Source organism: Kryptolebias marmoratus, linkage group LG20 (genome assembly GCF_001649575.2).
Source record: "Kryptolebias marmoratus isolate JLee-2015 linkage group LG20, ASM164957v2, whole genome shotgun sequence".
Lineage (NCBI taxonomy): Eukaryota > Metazoa > Chordata > Actinopteri > Cyprinodontiformes > Rivulidae > Kryptolebias > Kryptolebias marmoratus.
The window spans coordinates 14,035,777-14,053,420 of NC_051449.1; the positions used below are offsets into that span (position 1 = coordinate 14,035,777).

General features: G+C 42.2%; 2 protein-coding genes across 4 annotated transcripts; both read right to left on the reverse strand.

Annotated features, from left to right (window-relative positions):
* Positions 1 to 35: 35 nt before the first annotated feature.
* Positions 36 to 5,141, reverse strand: stap2a (signal transducing adaptor family member 2a). Of its 2 annotated transcripts, XM_017422126.3 has the most exons (11): positions 3,988 to 5,141; positions 3,270 to 3,341; positions 3,069 to 3,188; positions 2,927 to 2,983; positions 2,683 to 2,834; positions 2,452 to 2,583; positions 2,295 to 2,364; positions 1,772 to 1,874; positions 1,579 to 1,674; positions 1,370 to 1,501; positions 36 to 1,279 (listed from the first exon to the last, which is right to left on the reverse strand). In XM_017422126.3, exons 1-11 carry the CDS (start codon positions 4,207 to 4,209, stop codon positions 1,224 to 1,226), a joined length of 1,212 nt encoding a protein of 403 aa, XP_017277615.1. In that variant the 5' UTR covers positions 4,210 to 5,141; the 3' UTR covers positions 36 to 1,223. The 2 variants fall into 2 exon arrangements, with proteins under 2 accessions (XP_017277615.1, XP_037837869.1); XM_037981941.1 differs by lacking the exon at positions 2,927 to 2,983 and having other exon boundaries at positions 2,683 to 2,863; positions 2,999 to 3,188.
* A 105-nt stretch (positions 5,142 to 5,246) lies between these two features.
* Positions 5,247 to 17,135, reverse strand: LOC108239547 (endophilin-A2-like). Of its 2 annotated transcripts, XM_017422320.3 has the most exons (9): positions 16,926 to 17,135; positions 12,246 to 12,314; positions 11,921 to 12,137; positions 10,754 to 10,887; positions 10,356 to 10,514; positions 9,608 to 9,714; positions 8,399 to 8,529; positions 8,236 to 8,274; positions 5,247 to 7,499 (listed from the first exon to the last, which is right to left on the reverse strand). In XM_017422320.3, the coding sequence occupies exons 1-9, from the start codon at positions 16,968 to 16,970 to the stop codon at positions 7,312 to 7,314; spliced, it is 1,089 nt and encodes a 362-aa protein (XP_017277809.1). In that variant the 5' UTR covers positions 16,971 to 17,135; the 3' UTR covers positions 5,247 to 7,311. The 2 variants fall into 2 exon arrangements, with proteins under 2 accessions (XP_017277809.1, XP_017277810.1); XM_017422321.3 differs by lacking the exon at positions 8,236 to 8,274.
* Positions 17,136 to 17,644: the final 509 nt, after the last annotated feature.

A 17,644-nucleotide genomic window follows, 5' to 3' on the forward strand; every position in this document is an offset into this window, starting at 1 on the left:
AGACAAGCCACCGATTCACATTAAGACACAACAAATCCATGCAAAACAATTTAATGCCTTCAATATTTATCAAACACTTTTTTTTAAGTAACCAAAAAGACACAACATATTATGTACAAACATTCAGTAAACTGTTCATTGGAAAAGACACTTATGAGTTAGTTGTTCACAGCTTGATACCCATCTGGAAGGAAGAGAACCAAAGACTAAAGTGTCCGATATGAGTGTAGAAACTCTCGATGTTTAAGCACCTTCGGGTCTGTACTCAGGTACATAAGGTGTGACATAATACTGTCAAAAAAAGTCAGGTTCACTTGGCAACAGAACACAACTCATCAGGCACTTGTGCTTTTTTTCAGTGTGCTGATGAAAACTTCTGTTGCTGCGATGTACGGCTTTCCCACTGGAGGGCGCCCTCACAAACAGATACAGAACTCCCCTGGTGGGTTTTTAGGCAGGTCTGAGAGAACTATAGGAAGTCTTAGCACCACAAAAATAGCACATGTACAATAGCAGAGAGCACGTAAACAGGTCAAATATGCATACAGTTACAGTAGTGTGGCACACGAGCTACGTCACAGTCGTTGAATCCACAATATATTTACGGGTGTTTATCAGTCACAAGAACTGCTTCCAGTTTCTGTCCAGCTCAGATTTTTTTCCCTCTTAGACTTGTTAGAAGTAGCGGGATGAAAGAGATGAAATTCTGAGCTTGTCTGGTCCGTTTCACTGTCAGAGACCATCTCAGGTTGCAGTGTAGATCTCAGAGCAGTCGGATTTGGTTGCTCTTTCAGCTTCCAGTGTTGCAGCAGAGATTTCAGCGGGTTAGCACCCAGAGTCGGGCTCAGGCAGGGAAACATGGGGCTCCGCTTGTAGTCTGTCCCGTTTTGAGCTGCCAGTCATATTGATCCCCGTTGACTGGGTTTGGTTGTTGCTCCATAATTCTTTTAGAGGCGACTGGTTGTGGAAGTGGACACAGCACAAGTGGGTCATTGCTCAACCACGGCAAACGTCAGAGGCAGTTGATGCACAGCAGGTTCATCAGCTACACAATGAGACAAAAAAAGGGGAGGCCAGAACACCCCCCCCCCTAAGACAAAGTGGTGGTTTTGTCACTCGTTTTCCAACTGAGAAGGCACAGGATGAGCACGCACCGAAGTCGTCTCGTGAAGAAGTGGAACACCAGAGGTCAGGGATGTTCTAACAGGAGACTCGGCCCGAAGTCACTCCTGGCTGGCCCGCCTTTTCTCCAGCGTCATTTTGAGCTCCTCGTTGAGCGCTGCGGAGAGACAACGGAGCAACACTTAAGCGCTGAAATCACGGTGTGCCGAAGCGGCCGGCACATCCCGTTTTTTTTTTTTTTACTCACTTTGCGAGAGGGGCGAAGGCGAGAGGACCAGACGCTTCATGGGGTTGGTGGGCGACGCCGGCACCGGTGAGGAGGTCCGGCTGCGTCGGTCCGCGACAGGAGACCTGGACAGAGGGCTGCTGCACCAACGATCTGCATGGAGAACGGAAGCGGCGGTCAGTCCCGCCGGCTGTCTCGGCCCGCGTGCCGTTTTACTCACAGAGACGAACCTTGCTTCGGAGGCAGAGCAGGGGCCTTGGGGAGGGGGCTGGTGGGGGCAGTGTGGAGAATCCGCTCTCCGTTTTCGTCATTGGCAGAAACGTACGCTGACGATAGAAACAAAGGTTGATTCGTTCAGCCTCACAGGGCTAAAACAGGCACGGAAAGAAACAAAGAGTTGTATATTTTTTTGTTTCTGCTCACTGATATTTTCCTCATAAGGCTCCTCCAGCAGGAAAGGCTGCAGAGTGCCTGCTGTCCTCTCCACCAAGGCATCGATGACCTCGTGTAGTGTAGCGCAGGGAATCTGTAGGAGGAAATCCTTCTTTTAAGGAACTGTAGTCATAACAAAACTTCTAAATTTGGAACGCTCTGATTAAAAAAAGCTACATCTGAATGCTGTTTCATCAGAGAAGGACTCAAACATCAGCCACAAGTTTTTAAAAAGCTGCTGCTGGAGGAGGATTATCTGGAGTTCCCGTCCAGGTTGAAACGAGGCATTTCAAGCGGGTCAGGTGAGGGTTTTCTATGAAGGGTTGGCTTTAATGCAACTTTGCACCTTTTGCAGAACATGTAAAAACATACTAAACAGCTAAAATCCCACACAGGTTTGGATCATCTAAAACTAAAGTTGTTCAAACGTAAACAAAGGGTTAATTTCCCTGAATTTCTCTTTAGAATAAAAGGCGTTTTGACATGTTGAAGATTTAAATCGTCGTTCACTTACAGGGTTTTCCACATCGATGACATAGCCACCTTGGTCCCTCTGGGTGACTCTGTAATGTCTGAACACTGACCTGGAGTCAGAAGCAGAAACAAGCAGCCTTATACGGGACGTTTTGTTGAGCTTTTTGCAGAACAACACTCTGCGGGGGGGTGCTTACCCGTTCAGGTCCTGCCGGGTGGTGACGGCCAGCGAGCACCCGTCTCTCCCCGGGCGCAGCAACATGTTGCCGCAGTCCGGGTGTCTCTCCAGGAGGACTTCGGCCTCCGTGCGCGACACCGGACGGAAGCATCTGTGGGTCAAAAGCAAAGCAGCGTGTTAGGCGGGGGTGGGGAAAGCGCTCACCATGCAGACGTGACAGGAAGTGCGATGGCGCCTCGCCGGGACTCACGGTGGGATCTCGCCCACTAAAGGAACGGAGAGAGGCGAGGGAGGAGCTCGGGCTGGGTTGCGAGCCCTCCGCCTGGACCTCTCCTTGTCCACCACCTCCTTCAGCATCTGCAGCTGCCCCGGCAGCAGCGTGAGGCAGGATGGCACGTTCAGCTGCGATGGAACCCGACAGAGAAGATTTGCTTAACAGGAAAGCAGAAAAAGAAGGGGTCACGGTACGGGGATGGAGCGAGGCTGACACTCACGTCTACGATGGAGTAGAGGAAGCCTTTCCACAGCTCTCGGGACTCCAAGTTGGGCGCCTGGAAGAGACAAACCTGTCAAATCCTCGCGAACGTGTTCGATATTCAGATGTGAGCGCGCAGGCGGGCAGGCGGAGGGGCGCACCGTGAGCTTGGTCTCGCCGTCCTTCATGCGGAGGATGAGCCGGGCTGCTTCCAGGTTTTTGTCGCGGCTGCTGTCATCCTTCAGGGACACAAACCCACCGAGGTCCAGCTTCTCCATATACTGGTGCACACAATACACACAGGATTCAGTGTCAGCACAACGCAAAGGACACACACAAAAGGCTGGCAGTGTGAAACTTACATGGGTGTCCTTGGCATTGTTGAAGAAATATAAGGAGTTGCCACAGAGACAGGTCCACAGCCGCCTGGATGCCTGTCACATACAGATGCACAGAAATACAAGCAAACGCTGCTTTTTTTTCCCACCCCCCCTTCCTTCCTATGATGGATATTTCCTTCTCTGTCACCCCCCCCCCCCATTCCCTGTCCCAGGAGGATGGTAGTAAGTGAGCCTCAGCTGCTGAATGAAGCCCCTCTGCACCTGAGCCTTTCTCACATTACAGGTCTGTGCGCGTGAAGATGAGCCTTATATGACTGATGGGTGGGGGGCTTTTCTTATTTATAACCTCACCAAAAGACAAGGACAGTTTCACTGGATGTAACTTTCACATTTCGGGAACGGATTTAAAAAAAAAAGCTCAAGCTGTCAGGAGAATATCGCCTCTGAATGCGGCACGCATTACAAATGTCCTGTTATTCTGACAAACGCTACCTTGCAAGCAGCTCCTGCATGCTTTGCCTTTCATAACAGGAAAAAAGGGAGAAAAAACACCAATTAAATAAATAACCCCCCAGCAGCGCGCGCTCCGTCTCGCCTCGCCCATTCCCTGTACAATAAGGAAGTTGACAAGCTGTTTTGGGGGAGAACGCACAGGATCAGCCGGGGAATGGAGCCACGGCACGCGCGCACTGGACACGCGCGCTGCCGGGCCAATAATAATAAAAAAAAATAAACCCACCTTTTCTTTCGGTCCTCGCTTCTCCAGGTAGCCTTCGTAGTAACAGGGCGGCAGCTGCGCCCGGGGGCTGAGCGAGCCGCAGCGCTGCCTGACGGGGACGACGGCCGCCATGAGTGTCGCAGCCCGGGCACCGAGCGAGGACAAAGGGAGAGACAGAGAGAGAGAGACGGATCCGGGGGACTGACACGCCTTCTCCCGATGAGATAGCGCCGTGGCAGTCATCCAACAGCTGGTGGTCCTGCAGGGGGAGAGGAGGGGGCTGACCACATGAAACAGAGATGGCTGTGGCAAATGTCAGGTGGAGGTGTTTGGAGAGAAAATCTCAGTTAAATCAGAGCCAGGTGGGGGGTTGTCTCCTAGGAGATAATCCCACGCGCCCCTGTCACGTTCTACATACAAGCAGTCTGGACTGAACTACTGCAGAAAGTACATTTTGCAGAGAGAAGGCTGAAGGCTGAAACCGAGCCTCCTTTAAAGCTAAAAGAAGCACAACACTAGCTAAAAAGGAGCAAAACAGCTCAAATCTAGAAGAAGCAAAATCCAAGCTAAAACTAGAAAGAAAAAAAATCAATTAAAAGCAAATGGAGGGGAAATGAAAAGCTAAAAGTAGTTAAAGACGTGCTAAAGCTAAAGGCTAAAAGCTTAAAATAGCAAAAAGCTAGTTAGATGCTAAATACAGATTTAATGCTAGCTAAAAGCAGTAAAAGGTGGGCTTAAAGTAGCAAAAGGTTAGCTAAAAGTGGCAGAAATTAAGCTAAATGTAGCTCAGTGCTATCTACAAGTGGCAGAATGGTAGCTAAAATAGGGGGAATCAGCTAAAGGCAAATGGAGGGGAAATGGGAAGCAAAAAGCAGTTAAAGACTTGCTAAAGCTGAAGTAGCAAACTCTAGCTAACACCTGCAGAAGGCTAGCTAAAAGCTTAAAATAGCAAAAGGTTAGCTAGATGCTAAATGTGGTTGGATGCTAGCTAAAAGCAGGAAAAGGCTTGCTATAAGCTAAAGTAGCAAAAAGGTTAGTTAAAAGTGGCAGAAAGGTAGCTAAACACAGCACAATGCTAGCTAAAAGTGGCACAAGAAGACAAAAATACCGCATGTATGTACGCTGAAGCAGATTTTACGGAGAACAATGTTTGTTTGAAGGAATTGATGAGATCTCAATGCATTTCTTTGGGGAAATATTTGTAAATAAAGCTAAATATTTTAAAAAGTACAAAGGTAAAAACAGCATTCACTACAACAATAATAAAAAAGCTCAATAACTAAAGGTTATTTAGCATTTATTAGAGAAAATGAACAGCATCTATTCATACACAGTAAAACATACAATACACAAGATTACGCTGAGCCTAGTATAGAGGTAATCCATATAGTTTGGAGATAATCCATGATAATCCCACATTTAGTCTTCCCATAATGTCACAGTAACAAAAACCAAGCGTAAGTCAGAAGCACGCATGCAAAAAATAGTTGCATTTTTCACAGAATGTTCCCATTAATTGTGCATAATAAAATAAATATTCAAGGCTGTTAATACTTCAGTATCGCAAAGCTGATGCAGGATTTAGAGTTTAATAATGATGTCACTGCTCCTCCAGCTGTGACGGCAGCAACCCACAAACATTGATCTTCACCCTTTGTTCCGCAACATAATTTGTCATCAATATTACACAAGCTGAACGACGGCTCGAACCAGGCCGCAGACCTTCTGCCTCTCTTTAACTGGGGGCTTTTGGCTGAGTGTAACGAGGCATGTAAAGCCCCACCTGAACCGCAGCCATTACTCAGCACAGCAAGGGTCTGAAACAGATCACGCAGAGGTGCATACGAGCATAGGCAATGCAGATTTGAGTCCAACTAATAGGCTGAGCTTCAGAGGCACCACGGGTTGAGATGGGACAGATAATGAGGAAGGAGGGGGTAGGGGTACAGGGGGCAGGTGGTGAATAAAGACTGCTGGGGGAGGGCATAATCCACTGTTGTGTGCCCTCCTCTGTTGAAAAGGCCTGTCTGTTCCGCTTGCAGTTTAAATAGAGACCGGAGAGATGAGCAGGGCAGAGGCAGTCTAACAAGGGGATCATGACAAGAGGAGAAAGTTGGCATTTCGGTAAACAGCACAAACCCTGACAGCTCACAGTTACCTTGTAACAAGCTTAACTGGAACTGAATTCAGGACGCAGTCACTGCGAGACGGCGTTCGGCTCGGTTCGTGCGCGAAGACGGAGGCAGGTACGAGAACGCCAAGCGCACGTCGCCGAGATTTCCACACTCCAAATCAAAGCTTGGCGATGTGGGAAAATTCAAGAACAAACATTTGGATTAAAGACCCTGAAAACATTGCGCAACACTGCCGGCAGCGTCAGTGGAGCCTGAGAACGAGAATAAAAAGAGGAACTAAAGGGAGCTACGCTGCTGGCATTGATGCAAAGCTGCTCGATGTTTGCAGTAAGTTGAGATCATCCCTTTCCCTTTAGTGTCAAGTATTTTACTTCCAGTCGGGACATCAGAGTTAACGAGACCAAATCATTACAAAGATTTGCTGTTCATAGCTACAGCAACATGTCTTTGGCATTAGTGTTTGGGAACAAATGGAATGCTGTTGAAACAATCGTAAAGGTTTAAATGTCAACTAACAAATAAGAACAATTAGTGTGATTAAACGTGATGATAGAGTGTAACTATGAAAACATCTCGGCACGTAAGAATTCAAGGCTCTTCACTTATGCTAAAATACCTGATAATGGCAGAAACTGCAATATAAGAACAGTTAAGACCTGGCTACAGATATAATTTAAACCTAAAATAAGCCACTCATCACAGATTTCTTTTACAAGACAAATTATGGCAGTACCATACAAATAGAGCTAAGATTGTTCCCTCGAAGGGTACCACCAGATGGCAGCGGAGGATAGTCTCAAATTCTAGGAGACACAACAGTTAAAAAAAAAACAAAAACGGTTTTTGTGTAGTTTCAGTATTAAAAATATATGAAACGAAATATGTGATAAGGTGAAAAGGACCACATAAGAAAAACTGAATAGGTCGACTTCTTAGATATTGATGCACGTCTCTTTTGACTTCCCTTTGGTGTAGTGTAGAAAGGTGCATAGGTGCAAAGAAGAGTTTATAAAGACGAATTATAAAAGCACCCAAACATCCTTTTTTCCAATGGAACCCCAAGCTGTTCTTAGGATCCATTCAATCTTGACAGAAGTGTTCTCTTATAACCCCAAAATAGATAAAGATATTGCCTTCCTTGCTATGTTTGCACTTTAATGGCGAAAGTGTAATTTTTAAAATCATCCTGATGTTCCTCTCTCCTGCATGGCTAGTTGGGCAGGGGCACAATCACTTCGACGTAGTTGTTGGGAAAGTATCCAGTCTTTCCATGCAGTCGTCCTTCTAACCAGTTCTCGTCGATTTGACTGACCAAGGTGATGATGTCGCCCTCGTTGAAGCCCAGCTCGCCGTCATTTTCTGGCTCAAAGCTGTACAGGGCTTTACACTGCGGCTCCGCTGCAGGCAGAGGAACAGAAGGCGAGGAGTGGCGAGAGGAAGGAAAGGAAGGAAAAAAAAACGTTATTCTATAAAAATGAACATTTCTAGCTCTTCCCCTTCAACATAGTTAGTATTCTCCTTTCATTAGACACATGGTGTTAATAGTATCAAGTTTAGAGGAACTCTGGAACAGAACACCAATGTCAGTGATTAAAACAGGAAATGATAAATGATGACTTATGTGTTAGTCAAATTCTTCTGAAGCTCAAAATCAACCATGCCAATATCAGACCAATTTCCTAAAAACTAACTGTAGCGCTCCTTTTAAAAGTTTTGACCCCAATGTTTTCACATTTTGTTTTCATTTAATTTCCTTTAGAGTTTCAGAAGTCTCAGTGCTCCCCGAATGAGCTCTCAGACGTGTAGAATTCAGCCAAACCGGGACACTGCAGGAATTTATAAAATAGCTTTAGTTGAATGTCAAATAAAATGTTCCCGCCACTCATCATTTAAAACAAAAAAATATAATCCGGTTTGCTGACGATTCTACACATCTGAAGCTTTGGTCAGACAGAAATGATCCCACTTGTGTCCCGTTTAACGTTCTGACCCGGTAAACGGGACACAATAAACACAATCCGGTGTCAGTAAATAAATTTCAAAACATGTGAAATTGCTTTACTGCCACGACAGACAAGAGATAAGCGGGGACATTTTCTCTTTAAGCCCCAGGACTCTTCATGTGTCCACTCACACGTTCGGCTCTTGACGGAGGGTCTTTTGAAGGATGGGGCTGCATATTTATACAGAGAGGGAAGCATATCTGTCAGAAGAATGTAACGGAGGTGCGCCGTGCCTTTCTGGGACTAGGCCTTTGCAAAGAACGACCAAGGAAATTATGAAAAAGTCATTTTTACCTTGAGAGTGAACCTGAGGGCTTGCAGAGGAAGGTGAATATCCTCCATTTGATTGTTCCCCGTAGTCAAAGGATTGTTGTCTGGGTTTAGGCTGGAATTCGCGCTTTGGACGAGACTGTACCTCATTCACCCTGCACAGAATCAGAACAAAATACAGTTAGGTTAAACGAGCTTTACTCCCCTAAACCAAATGTACATTTTTCTCCTGTTTAACCATTAGGGTTGGGGTGCTGGGATTTGTAGAAACTGGTAGTAGAAATGTCCACCTTCCTTTTTGAACACAGTAACAAATGGCATCTGGGTTGTGAGTCCATCTTATTCTGAAGTCATGACCCAGTTACGAAAAAACCCTCAAAAACCCGTTGCCACCCGTTTCGTCTGAAAGCTGACTTTCTCTCTACAGATTCACAACTTATCCGCCGCACAAAAAAAAAACACAAATCCTCTCATGACATAAGGGTTGTGACAGCATGACAACATGTAAAGTGAGCTGTAACATCAGCATGACAGTTCTAGTTTGGGAATCAGGGGAAGGGAAAGAAAAAAAAAAAAGAAAAAAATGAATCTTACATCAGCCGGTCACAAGGTTTGTTGATTTTCTTGAATAAGTAGGTCATTTGGGGACAGAGGAGTGGGTAGCTGAACTGGCTGAGCGGGTGCTACATGTACAGAAGGCCTCAGATTCTCATTAAATCGGACACAGGTTTGAGCCTGAGCCTTATTCCTTACATGTCATCGGCCTCTTTCTCTGCCCACTTTCCTGTGGTGCAGCTTTCAAATGAACGCCACTGGTGCCAGGAAAAATGTGATCTCTGAACACACACTGCCTTTTGGTTGTTTAAAAGTAGTTTTTTTTGTGGAGCTTTAAGGACTACAAGCCAAATGCTTCTGGCTCTAATATATAAAGAGTTTAGACTGCAAACAGCCTGTAGAGGCTGAACACAAAATGTCCATTTATTATTCTGTATGCCAGTTTTAAGCCTAAAACTTAATGTAGATCATTATAATAAAATGAAGCTGATATTTGTGTAACAGTAGTCGTTTACAGACAGGTAAAAGTAAAATGGACTGTATTTTATTGAGGTAAATGATTTGTGCTAAGCATTAACTCCCATTTTTACTTAGTTTTACTCAGGTACAGGAAAACTCTGCAGCCTTGATAAACAAATTCATCAAATATTTTTTTCTAAAGTTAGCCGGGGTGCTGACCTTTCTCTCAGTTTGTCATTAACTTCCTCCAGGATCTGAGTGGCCTGCTTGTGGTACTGCAGCAGAGACTCCACAAAGGACGACAGCTGACTCATCTGCTCCACTTGCTGTGGACAAACAGAAGAACTACTTTAGACTGAAATAAAACACGGAGACAGCGCTGCTGCTTCGGAGAAATCCTCCGTTTGGTTTCCACTTTTAAACCATTGTATTCGTTTCTGATATCAGAACTCTCTACATGCTTAATTTGAACAACTCTGGAGCTGACACGAACACAGGAAATACCAGAGCAAACAGGTCCGACAAGCTTGGCCTTTAACAGGCCACTGCTGGGGAAAAACTAGGCAGGTCAGCTGACACGTAATATTCTTAAAGATGTGTTTGCTGACTGAAATACTGTTTTCAGCAGTATGCAATTACAAAACATTTGGGCAAAAGCTGCCAAGAATAATATGTTTATTCAAAATGAATCAAACACAAAAACACTAACATTCATTCTGTGGTTGTCACGAAAAGGACACAAAAATCAGACACCGCATCACACACTGTGTATAAATATGTTATAAATGTTTTTTAGAGTGTTTATAAACCCATTTAACTGTACTGAACATATTTATTCTCTGTCCAGAAGAAGCACAGTTTATGCATCAAATGAAAAAAAAGTCACACCCATTTTTATTTAAATTTAGTCAATTTTAAGATTATTGTGTAAGCACCATTTAGACTTTTTTTTTTTTTTTAGACTCACGTCAGTTTCCAGCAGGTTGTGCATGGACATCTCAGCCATTTCTTTGGACACCTCGAACTTCTCCAGGGCCTGCCTGATCTCCTCCTCGGAGATTTTTCCTTGGCGTTTCTTTTTATAGTCATAGTCGAGACGGCGCCCCTCCAGCTTCTTCAGTTGTTGCTGGGGGTTAAACGCGTACGAGACGGTCATTTACATACAAACAGGTGTTTTGGCTCGTTCTCGACTGTTACAATAAACGTTATTTCCTGTAAGTGTGGCTCAGTCGTACGCAGTTATAAATATGGATTTCAAAAGTGCTAGCAGCTTTCAATACCAGAGCAGCTGGCACATCGACTGCAGAGATCACAGATCGATGCCAAGCCTGTACGTGCAGAAGCATCCCACAGCTTTAATTCTACCTGAATGTCTTTGATGTCCTTGTCAGCAACTGCTTGGAGTGGGTCAATAAAATTCTGCTTCACATCGATATCCAACGCATCCTTGACCTCGCCCATCCTCTTCATTGCATCTCCAACATCTGCAAGAGCCCCACCTAAAGAACACCCACAAGCATGGCAGAGTGGGACATGGAGGCTTATGTTAAGGTTTTAACCAGCAGCTCTTTCACACAAGCAGTGAGGTGAGACTTTAGTGCAACGAGAGAAATTCTCTGCCACCTTCTTGCTGCTGGACACCAGTGGACGCTAAGGAGAGATGTAACAAGATCTCGCAGGACTGAAATGCCGCAAGATTTCTCTTCTTAGTTCAAAACAGTTTGGTGAACCCGAACAAACCCCGTCTCATGCCTTTGTCTGATTAAATTATGACTGAAGATGTTCCCATGACTTTAGGTCACGTGTGACAGCAGTTTTAACATGTCAGACCAGCGTGGTTACCTCACGTAAACTGTGTTTTGAGTGCAGCTTTCCCCACCCTCCTGCAGGCTGCAGCCTCTGCAGCTACGTACTGAGAGGATTTGTCTGCTTTGAAGCTCAGAAATTAAAGTTTAAAACCTCTTGTTAATTTGTTTGAGTTGAGTGAAAAGCAGTCAATCAAACTTTGAGGTGAAGGTGAAAGTTTTGGCCCCGTGCGTGAATGAGTTTGACCCCGTTCTAAAATCGGAAAAGTCTCAGGAGAAATCAGACCAGAGAGATGCCACTCAGCTGAGATTTTTCTTAAAAACATTGTTTTTATCTTCAACAGTTGCAAAATGTTATCCCTAGAGTTTTTAGTTTAGATTTTTTTTGAGAAACTACTACAACAACAAAGTAGCTAAGTTATGAATAATAAGGTCAATTTGTCTCCAGCTCACTGGGTCCGATTGCAGACACTGAAAAAGGCAGGAGTGAAAAATGAGAAGAATCAAAAGACACTGGCTCAGCTGTAAAGGACACATTCTTTAAATCAGCATCAGACAATAATGTGAAAAACAGGTAACTTACAAATGTAGCATAAAGCCCCGCTAAAGAGTATTTACTTTCTTTGCAAATGCATTCCCATACAGAGTCCCTTATTATTATTCTGCATACGTTATTTTCTACATAACTCCTGACTCCTCAGTCTCATTCCCCAATTGATATTCTTACCGAAGCCGGTGTCCTCGCCCATTTCCCGCCCGTATTTAGTCATAGACTCTCCAAGCAGGGTCTCAGGTTGTGGATAGCCGGGATTGCTCTCCTGCCCACGCATTTTGGACACTGTGTTGAGCATGTTAAGTCTGGCTCTGGTCGCAGGGTTGGGCTGGAGGTACTCGGATGTTTTATTCATGACTTCTATCAGTGCTTTGCTGGTGATGTCTGCTTTCTGGGGACACATTGTAGGAGGCAAAGAGTGGACAGCCACTGAGACTACATGGCAAATAAATTTATGACAGGAAATTACCTAATGTTGAAATTAAAACATTGGAATTACCCTTTCAAGTATCTTAAAGTCATTGTCCAGTTTGGTTCCCTCTGCACCTCCAACCTTCTCACTCACCATCTGTGAACACATAGTTGTTATAACAACAAATTTAATTTTTACATTGTTTCAAAAGGTTGCACTCACATTCAGAAAAGAAAAGAAACTCAATACAAGACATTTAGCAATGAAATATGAAAATGAGGCAACAAATTGTATTTTTAAAATAAAAAATAAAAGCTATATGCAGAAACAATGAAGCAAATTGCATGTTGCATTTTTGGTTTTATTAAAAGTGCACAGGTCAATGATTTGTCCACGGCAGACGTCAGGCCTGAAATCAATGGTGTCCAAAATTCTGCCAAGGCAAATGTATACCATACACAAAGCTAAAAAGATTCAAGAAAATATGAAATTTCCTACATTTAAACAGCTTTCTGTGAGTGGTTTGATCGAATTATCACAATAATGCTGAGACAATCACAGTCTCATTGTGACTATACAATAAACTTGATAACTGACTGGTTTGGAAATGACTACTGAAAACCTGTACACTTAGTCCATCTGTACTAATTGTACAGTACTACTATTAGTAATAAGAGTTCATTTAAAAGGCCTTTTCACTCCAAACTTACATGTCATGTCATTGTGTTTAGCTCCAAATTACAGAAACGTATGTTAAAAATACAAGTATCAATAAAATTATTTATAAAAGCCCATCTTTATAGTCAATCCTGCTGAGACAGAGAAAGATTTGAATACAAAACTGGTTTATTCTTTACAGGAGGTACAATAAAAACAAATTATCATTAAAGGACACAGGTGTTCTTTGTTGGGTCGAGTGAAATACTTATATTTTTTTAATTGATTCATTATTACATACATTATATTGTAAGTTTTCTCTAAATGCTCCCAACCCTTTTAGCATAATTTCTTCTTTATGGTCAATGTTTAATATATGTGTGTGTGTTTTTTAATATGTAGTGTTAAAACAAATACAATCCTAATTTACCTCCTCATTAAATCAATAACTGACCTGTTTGCTGACAGATCTGAGGAATGAGTCTGCAATGCAGGATCATGGAATCAAAATGGCTAGTGCCAGACCTCTGAGACTAAACACCGTTTTCAAACATTCAAATTGATTAACCACTATTTTGTATTTGCTTTAGAAAAATTCCTGGAAGTGCCATCTTTTTTTTGACGTGCCGGCTTTTCCATCCGGGGACCATCATCTTGAGTTCTGGATGTGGGAACGAGCTGCCTGAAAACCTCCTCTGAACTTGAAAACCGCTTTTCCTTTTCCATCTGGACAGCACATTACAGTTTCCTTCACTACAACTACATCCATGGATTCTTTTACTCAACAAAAATGCTACTTTTCCACATTTGTTCGTTTCGCTGGCAAAGCAAAAACTCTGTGTGTGTGTGTACATCTTATTTGGGTCAACTCACTGTGACCGTCATCATCATCATCACATTGACACATAAAACCACAACACCAGACAAATCAATCACTCTCTCTAGTTTATATAAAGCCCTGGCTGTGGCTATGTTATGCTGCCTAGCACTGTTCCACAGCCATGATCATCAGGGTTCGTCGTCCTACGTGTTTTAGCCGTTTCCCTGCTCCAACACACTTGGTTGAAGTGACTCATTAGCTCCTCGGCATGTCATCAAGTCCTGCTCAATCCTGTTAATTAGCTGGGTTTTAAGCAGGGAAACATCATGCAGGACAGTGGCCCCCGAGGAGCAGGACTGGGAAACACAGCCATATGGAAAAATAGTGTCCTAAAAATGTCTCCAAACAACCACTACGGTAATTTATGGTTCCAATGGGGAAGCTGTAGTCTGCACACAACTGAAAGGAGGAAACATGAAGTCCATATGAACACCTGGTTTTCTGCGTCATTTGTAATTAAACATGGCCAGCAGGTCTAAAATACAAGTATACACAAACACACCTTGTTTAGGCTGATAACACACAACCATCTTTATGATTTCATGTTATTTACTGCACGTTAGCCATTGGATCTTGCAGCTTACTAAAACCTGCAACACAGTCATTTCTACAGACTCAAAAATCCAAACTTTGATTCCCTGAGCGAGGGATAAATTTGCCTTTGTGTGCATGATGCCATTACTCCAGGGATCCGGAACCTTCTTCCAGTCCACACTGTGATTTACAACGACAAAAACAAGGACTGGACTTGAGAACACAAATTCAAGATGGGTGAAAAGTCGACTACATTTATTATCCTGAATTTAAAGTTCATAATATGCAGTTCCAAAGAGCTTAAGTTCACGTTCCTAGTTTTGTCATCATGGATTTGTGAAATTCACTTTGACGATAATAAACCTGCAAAGCTTTAAATAATTTTAACTACAAACAATTTGGCTTTTAAAATAAGATTAAAAATCAGGATATATTTTAAATAATACAGCTCAGAGGGGCACTATGATTCAAAGTTATTTTATTAAGAAAGCTGAATATTTAGTAGCTTATGCAGTGCGAAGATTTTGTTAAACAGAGAATCAAATGATGTTTTTTTCTTTAGCAGTTAATAACAGGCCAGGTACCAGCTAAAGGTATATCATTAGAAGTGCCAAAATCAATAAAATACTTTAATGTTTCTAAATGTTCTGGTATACATAAAAAAATATTGTTCAATTTTTTTAGATATTTCAAAAAAACACATTTTAGAGTTGTATTTACCAAACTATTGAAACACACTAAGACTAAAAAATTATTTCTGCCACCAGAATCTCAAACAATCCCACACCTAAAAGCAGAATAACAAGAGCCTGTTAGGCTGCTTTCTGACACAAGTGATGTAATTTCACCCTCTTGTCAGTAGTCATTAAAAAAAAAAAAAAAAAAAAAAAGAGAGACTGACAAATTAATAAACCCTTGGGTCAGACACAAGCTAAAATACATCCAAATATTCAACCCATTTATACATATTTACAGCTATACATCATGTTGAAACTTTTAGTGTATTCCGTATTATTTTATTACGGTATTAGCAATCAATCTGGCCAGCGCTTCTAACGTTTTGCATATGTTGTATACACCATCTGTGCTCTCACCTATTTTTATTATTAATGGACTGTCAACTGCTGAATGCGTGTCTGCTGGATAAAACCTTTATCTCTTCATCACAAAAAGATAAAGGATCATCAGTGCCACAGCTGGGGACGATCAGGTGGAAGTATTAATGAAGCCTATGAAGTGAAGCCAGCAACAACAATGACTCATTTAAGTGAAACTCAGCCATCATTCAAGCGGGTTTTCCCAGTGTGACAGGTCAGACTGGCTTGGGTTAAAAAGTAAACAACATATTAAGTTATTTTTAACAGTTTATTTACATGACTGCATATCTGTTATAGCTAACTGAAGTCACACACCCCCTAAGCATGAAGCCATAACTTCATTTGCATAATGTACAACCAAAACAAGCACCTGTAGCAAAATTAAAAAATGAAAAAAATTGTGTTATCAAAACACATACCACTAGTTTTGCAAGTCGTGACACAAGAGTCATGTTTTTAGTGGCGGGTTTAACATTTAACCTCAAGCCTCAGAGCCCTGCAGTTGAAATTATTTCCAAACAGAGCCCGGCCGCTGCTTAAATGAACACAAATTCCAGAATGAACCTGTCAAAATAAGCACAATGAAAGGTAGGTCCGCAGCATGAAAGTCTTGCGTTAGACGGCTCGGCTAAAAAGGTCCTGCCATTTGTGTCAGTGTTTTGAACAACAAGCCTGCAGATTTACCTGGTGTACAGGTAATGTCAGTCACCAACCCTGAGTCATGTTCCAAAAATGTCAGTAATGGAAACTACACACCGACAACAAACACAAGCTGAAGGCAGGAACTTGGGTTGTATAACAGACTTATTTAAGGACCCTTTAATTATTAATCAGAGCAAATGATAAACAAAATTCAGAGGAAATACACTCATTCAAATGTAAACATCCCCCAGTGTTGCTAAGGTTTATATTACCCAGCTAAACTGGGAGGTTTTCTGATTAGAAGTCAACAGGAGCTTCAATCAAACTCTGGCCATTTCCTCAGTTAAGTCAACAAAACAATACTTAATTAGCCCTGGATTATTTCCTTCAACAAAGCTAAACAGGACTAAAGTTAAACCAGGCTGTCACAGGCATTATCTTCATTAAATCCTCTCTGCCTGACTGAGATATCATGATAAACCTCAAACAGATGGTCTTAATCTCGTGCTTCATGCTAATGTAGTTTTATTAAAAAAAAAAAAAAAAAGTTTGAACAAGCAGCGAAACTCGACAACAAATCAATAATAATTTATTGTATTATATAATAAAGTAAGGCTGGATTTAACCACATAACATTAGGTTTAAAGCAAATAATCCACCGTGTAAATTAGCGCTTCTTAGGTTCATTAATTAGAGTTCTGCTTTGCTAAATTAAGATAAAAAAGATTAGCATTAGCTAATTGAAGACTTACTGTTTACATTTTCTTGTAAGTGACACACTTCAGTTTTTAATTACAACATAAATTGTTGTATTCACCGAGCTAAAGTGTCAACGCAGCCTAAAATATATATGTTTTATGAATTATTATTATAACTTCAGTTTCATTTCAGAGTTAGCTTCAGGCTAGCACGGTAAGCAACAAGCTACCTCGGCGGCTGGAAAAGTGCAGCGTTTACCTGACTGGCTTTGTAAAACTGCTTCTTAAACCCAGCGACAGACATCTTTCACGGCTAATGTTTCCACCTGGTCCTGGTACTGAAACAAAAAAATCCTTAAATAAAATAATAAAAAAGAGGAAAAAGTAGTGAAAACACGGTACAAACTGAGCCGAGCCGCAGGTCTCCGAACTTTGCGCTGTGGATTAAAAACTTGCTAGGCAACCGCGACTTCCGGGTTTTGAACAGGGGGGCGTGTCCACCCTGCTCCCAGGCACCAGAGAGGATACGATCCTGCTGGCTGAAGTGGGTCAAAACACAAACAGGAACACTGCAATCTGCCTGCCTGCTTCAAATATTGTCTTCTCTCCAGATTAATAGTATGGACGCAGTTATTTAGGAGACAACTGCTGCACACGACATAGTTTCCCACTATTTAATGTGCACTAAGTCGTTTTTAGTTCATGTTGTGTGTATGCATGTTTACTTGAACCTGAATATACGATTTTAATTTACTTATTACGCGTGTGGGAGTTTTATTAGCACATTTTGTTTCTTTTCTAATTTGATAGGATTTATTTATTGTCCAAATAAATGAACTAAACAATATGACACTGTCAATTTAACTTCATCTGAAGTGACTCAGCCTAACAACTAATTCAGTTTCTAACCACTGCATTTTACTTCCACCAGCATTTACATGATGTGAAATCTAACAATATGTTTTTGATCATAATTAT

Excerpts from the sequence above, each read along its gene's own strand:
- stap2a (XM_037981941.1), bottom strand. The coding sequence starts at position 4,209 with ATGACTGCCACGGCGCTATCTCATCGGGAGAAGGCGTGTCAGTCCCCC. Across the intron at positions 1,675-1,771 it reads GCCTTATGAGGAAAATATCA|CGTACGTTTCTGCCAATGAC; the intron begins GTGAGCAGAAAC and ends TTCTATCGTCAG. Across the intron at positions 1,280-1,369 it reads GCCTTCGCCCCTCTCGCAAA|CGCTCAACGAGGAGCTCAAA; the intron begins GTGAGTAAAAAA and ends GTCTCTCCGCAG.
- LOC108239547 (XM_017422320.3), bottom strand. The coding sequence starts at position 16,970 with ATGTCTGTCGCTGGGTTTAAGAAGCAGTTTTACAAAGCCAGTCAG. Across the intron at positions 10,515-10,753 it reads AGGACATCAAAGACATTCAG|CAACAACTGAAGAAGCTGGA; the intron begins GTAGAATTAAAG and ends TTTAACCCCCAG. Across the intron at positions 8,530-9,607 it reads AATGACAAACTGAGAGAAAG|GGTGAATGAGGTACAGTCTC; the intron begins GTCAGCACCCCG and ends GATTCTGTGCAG.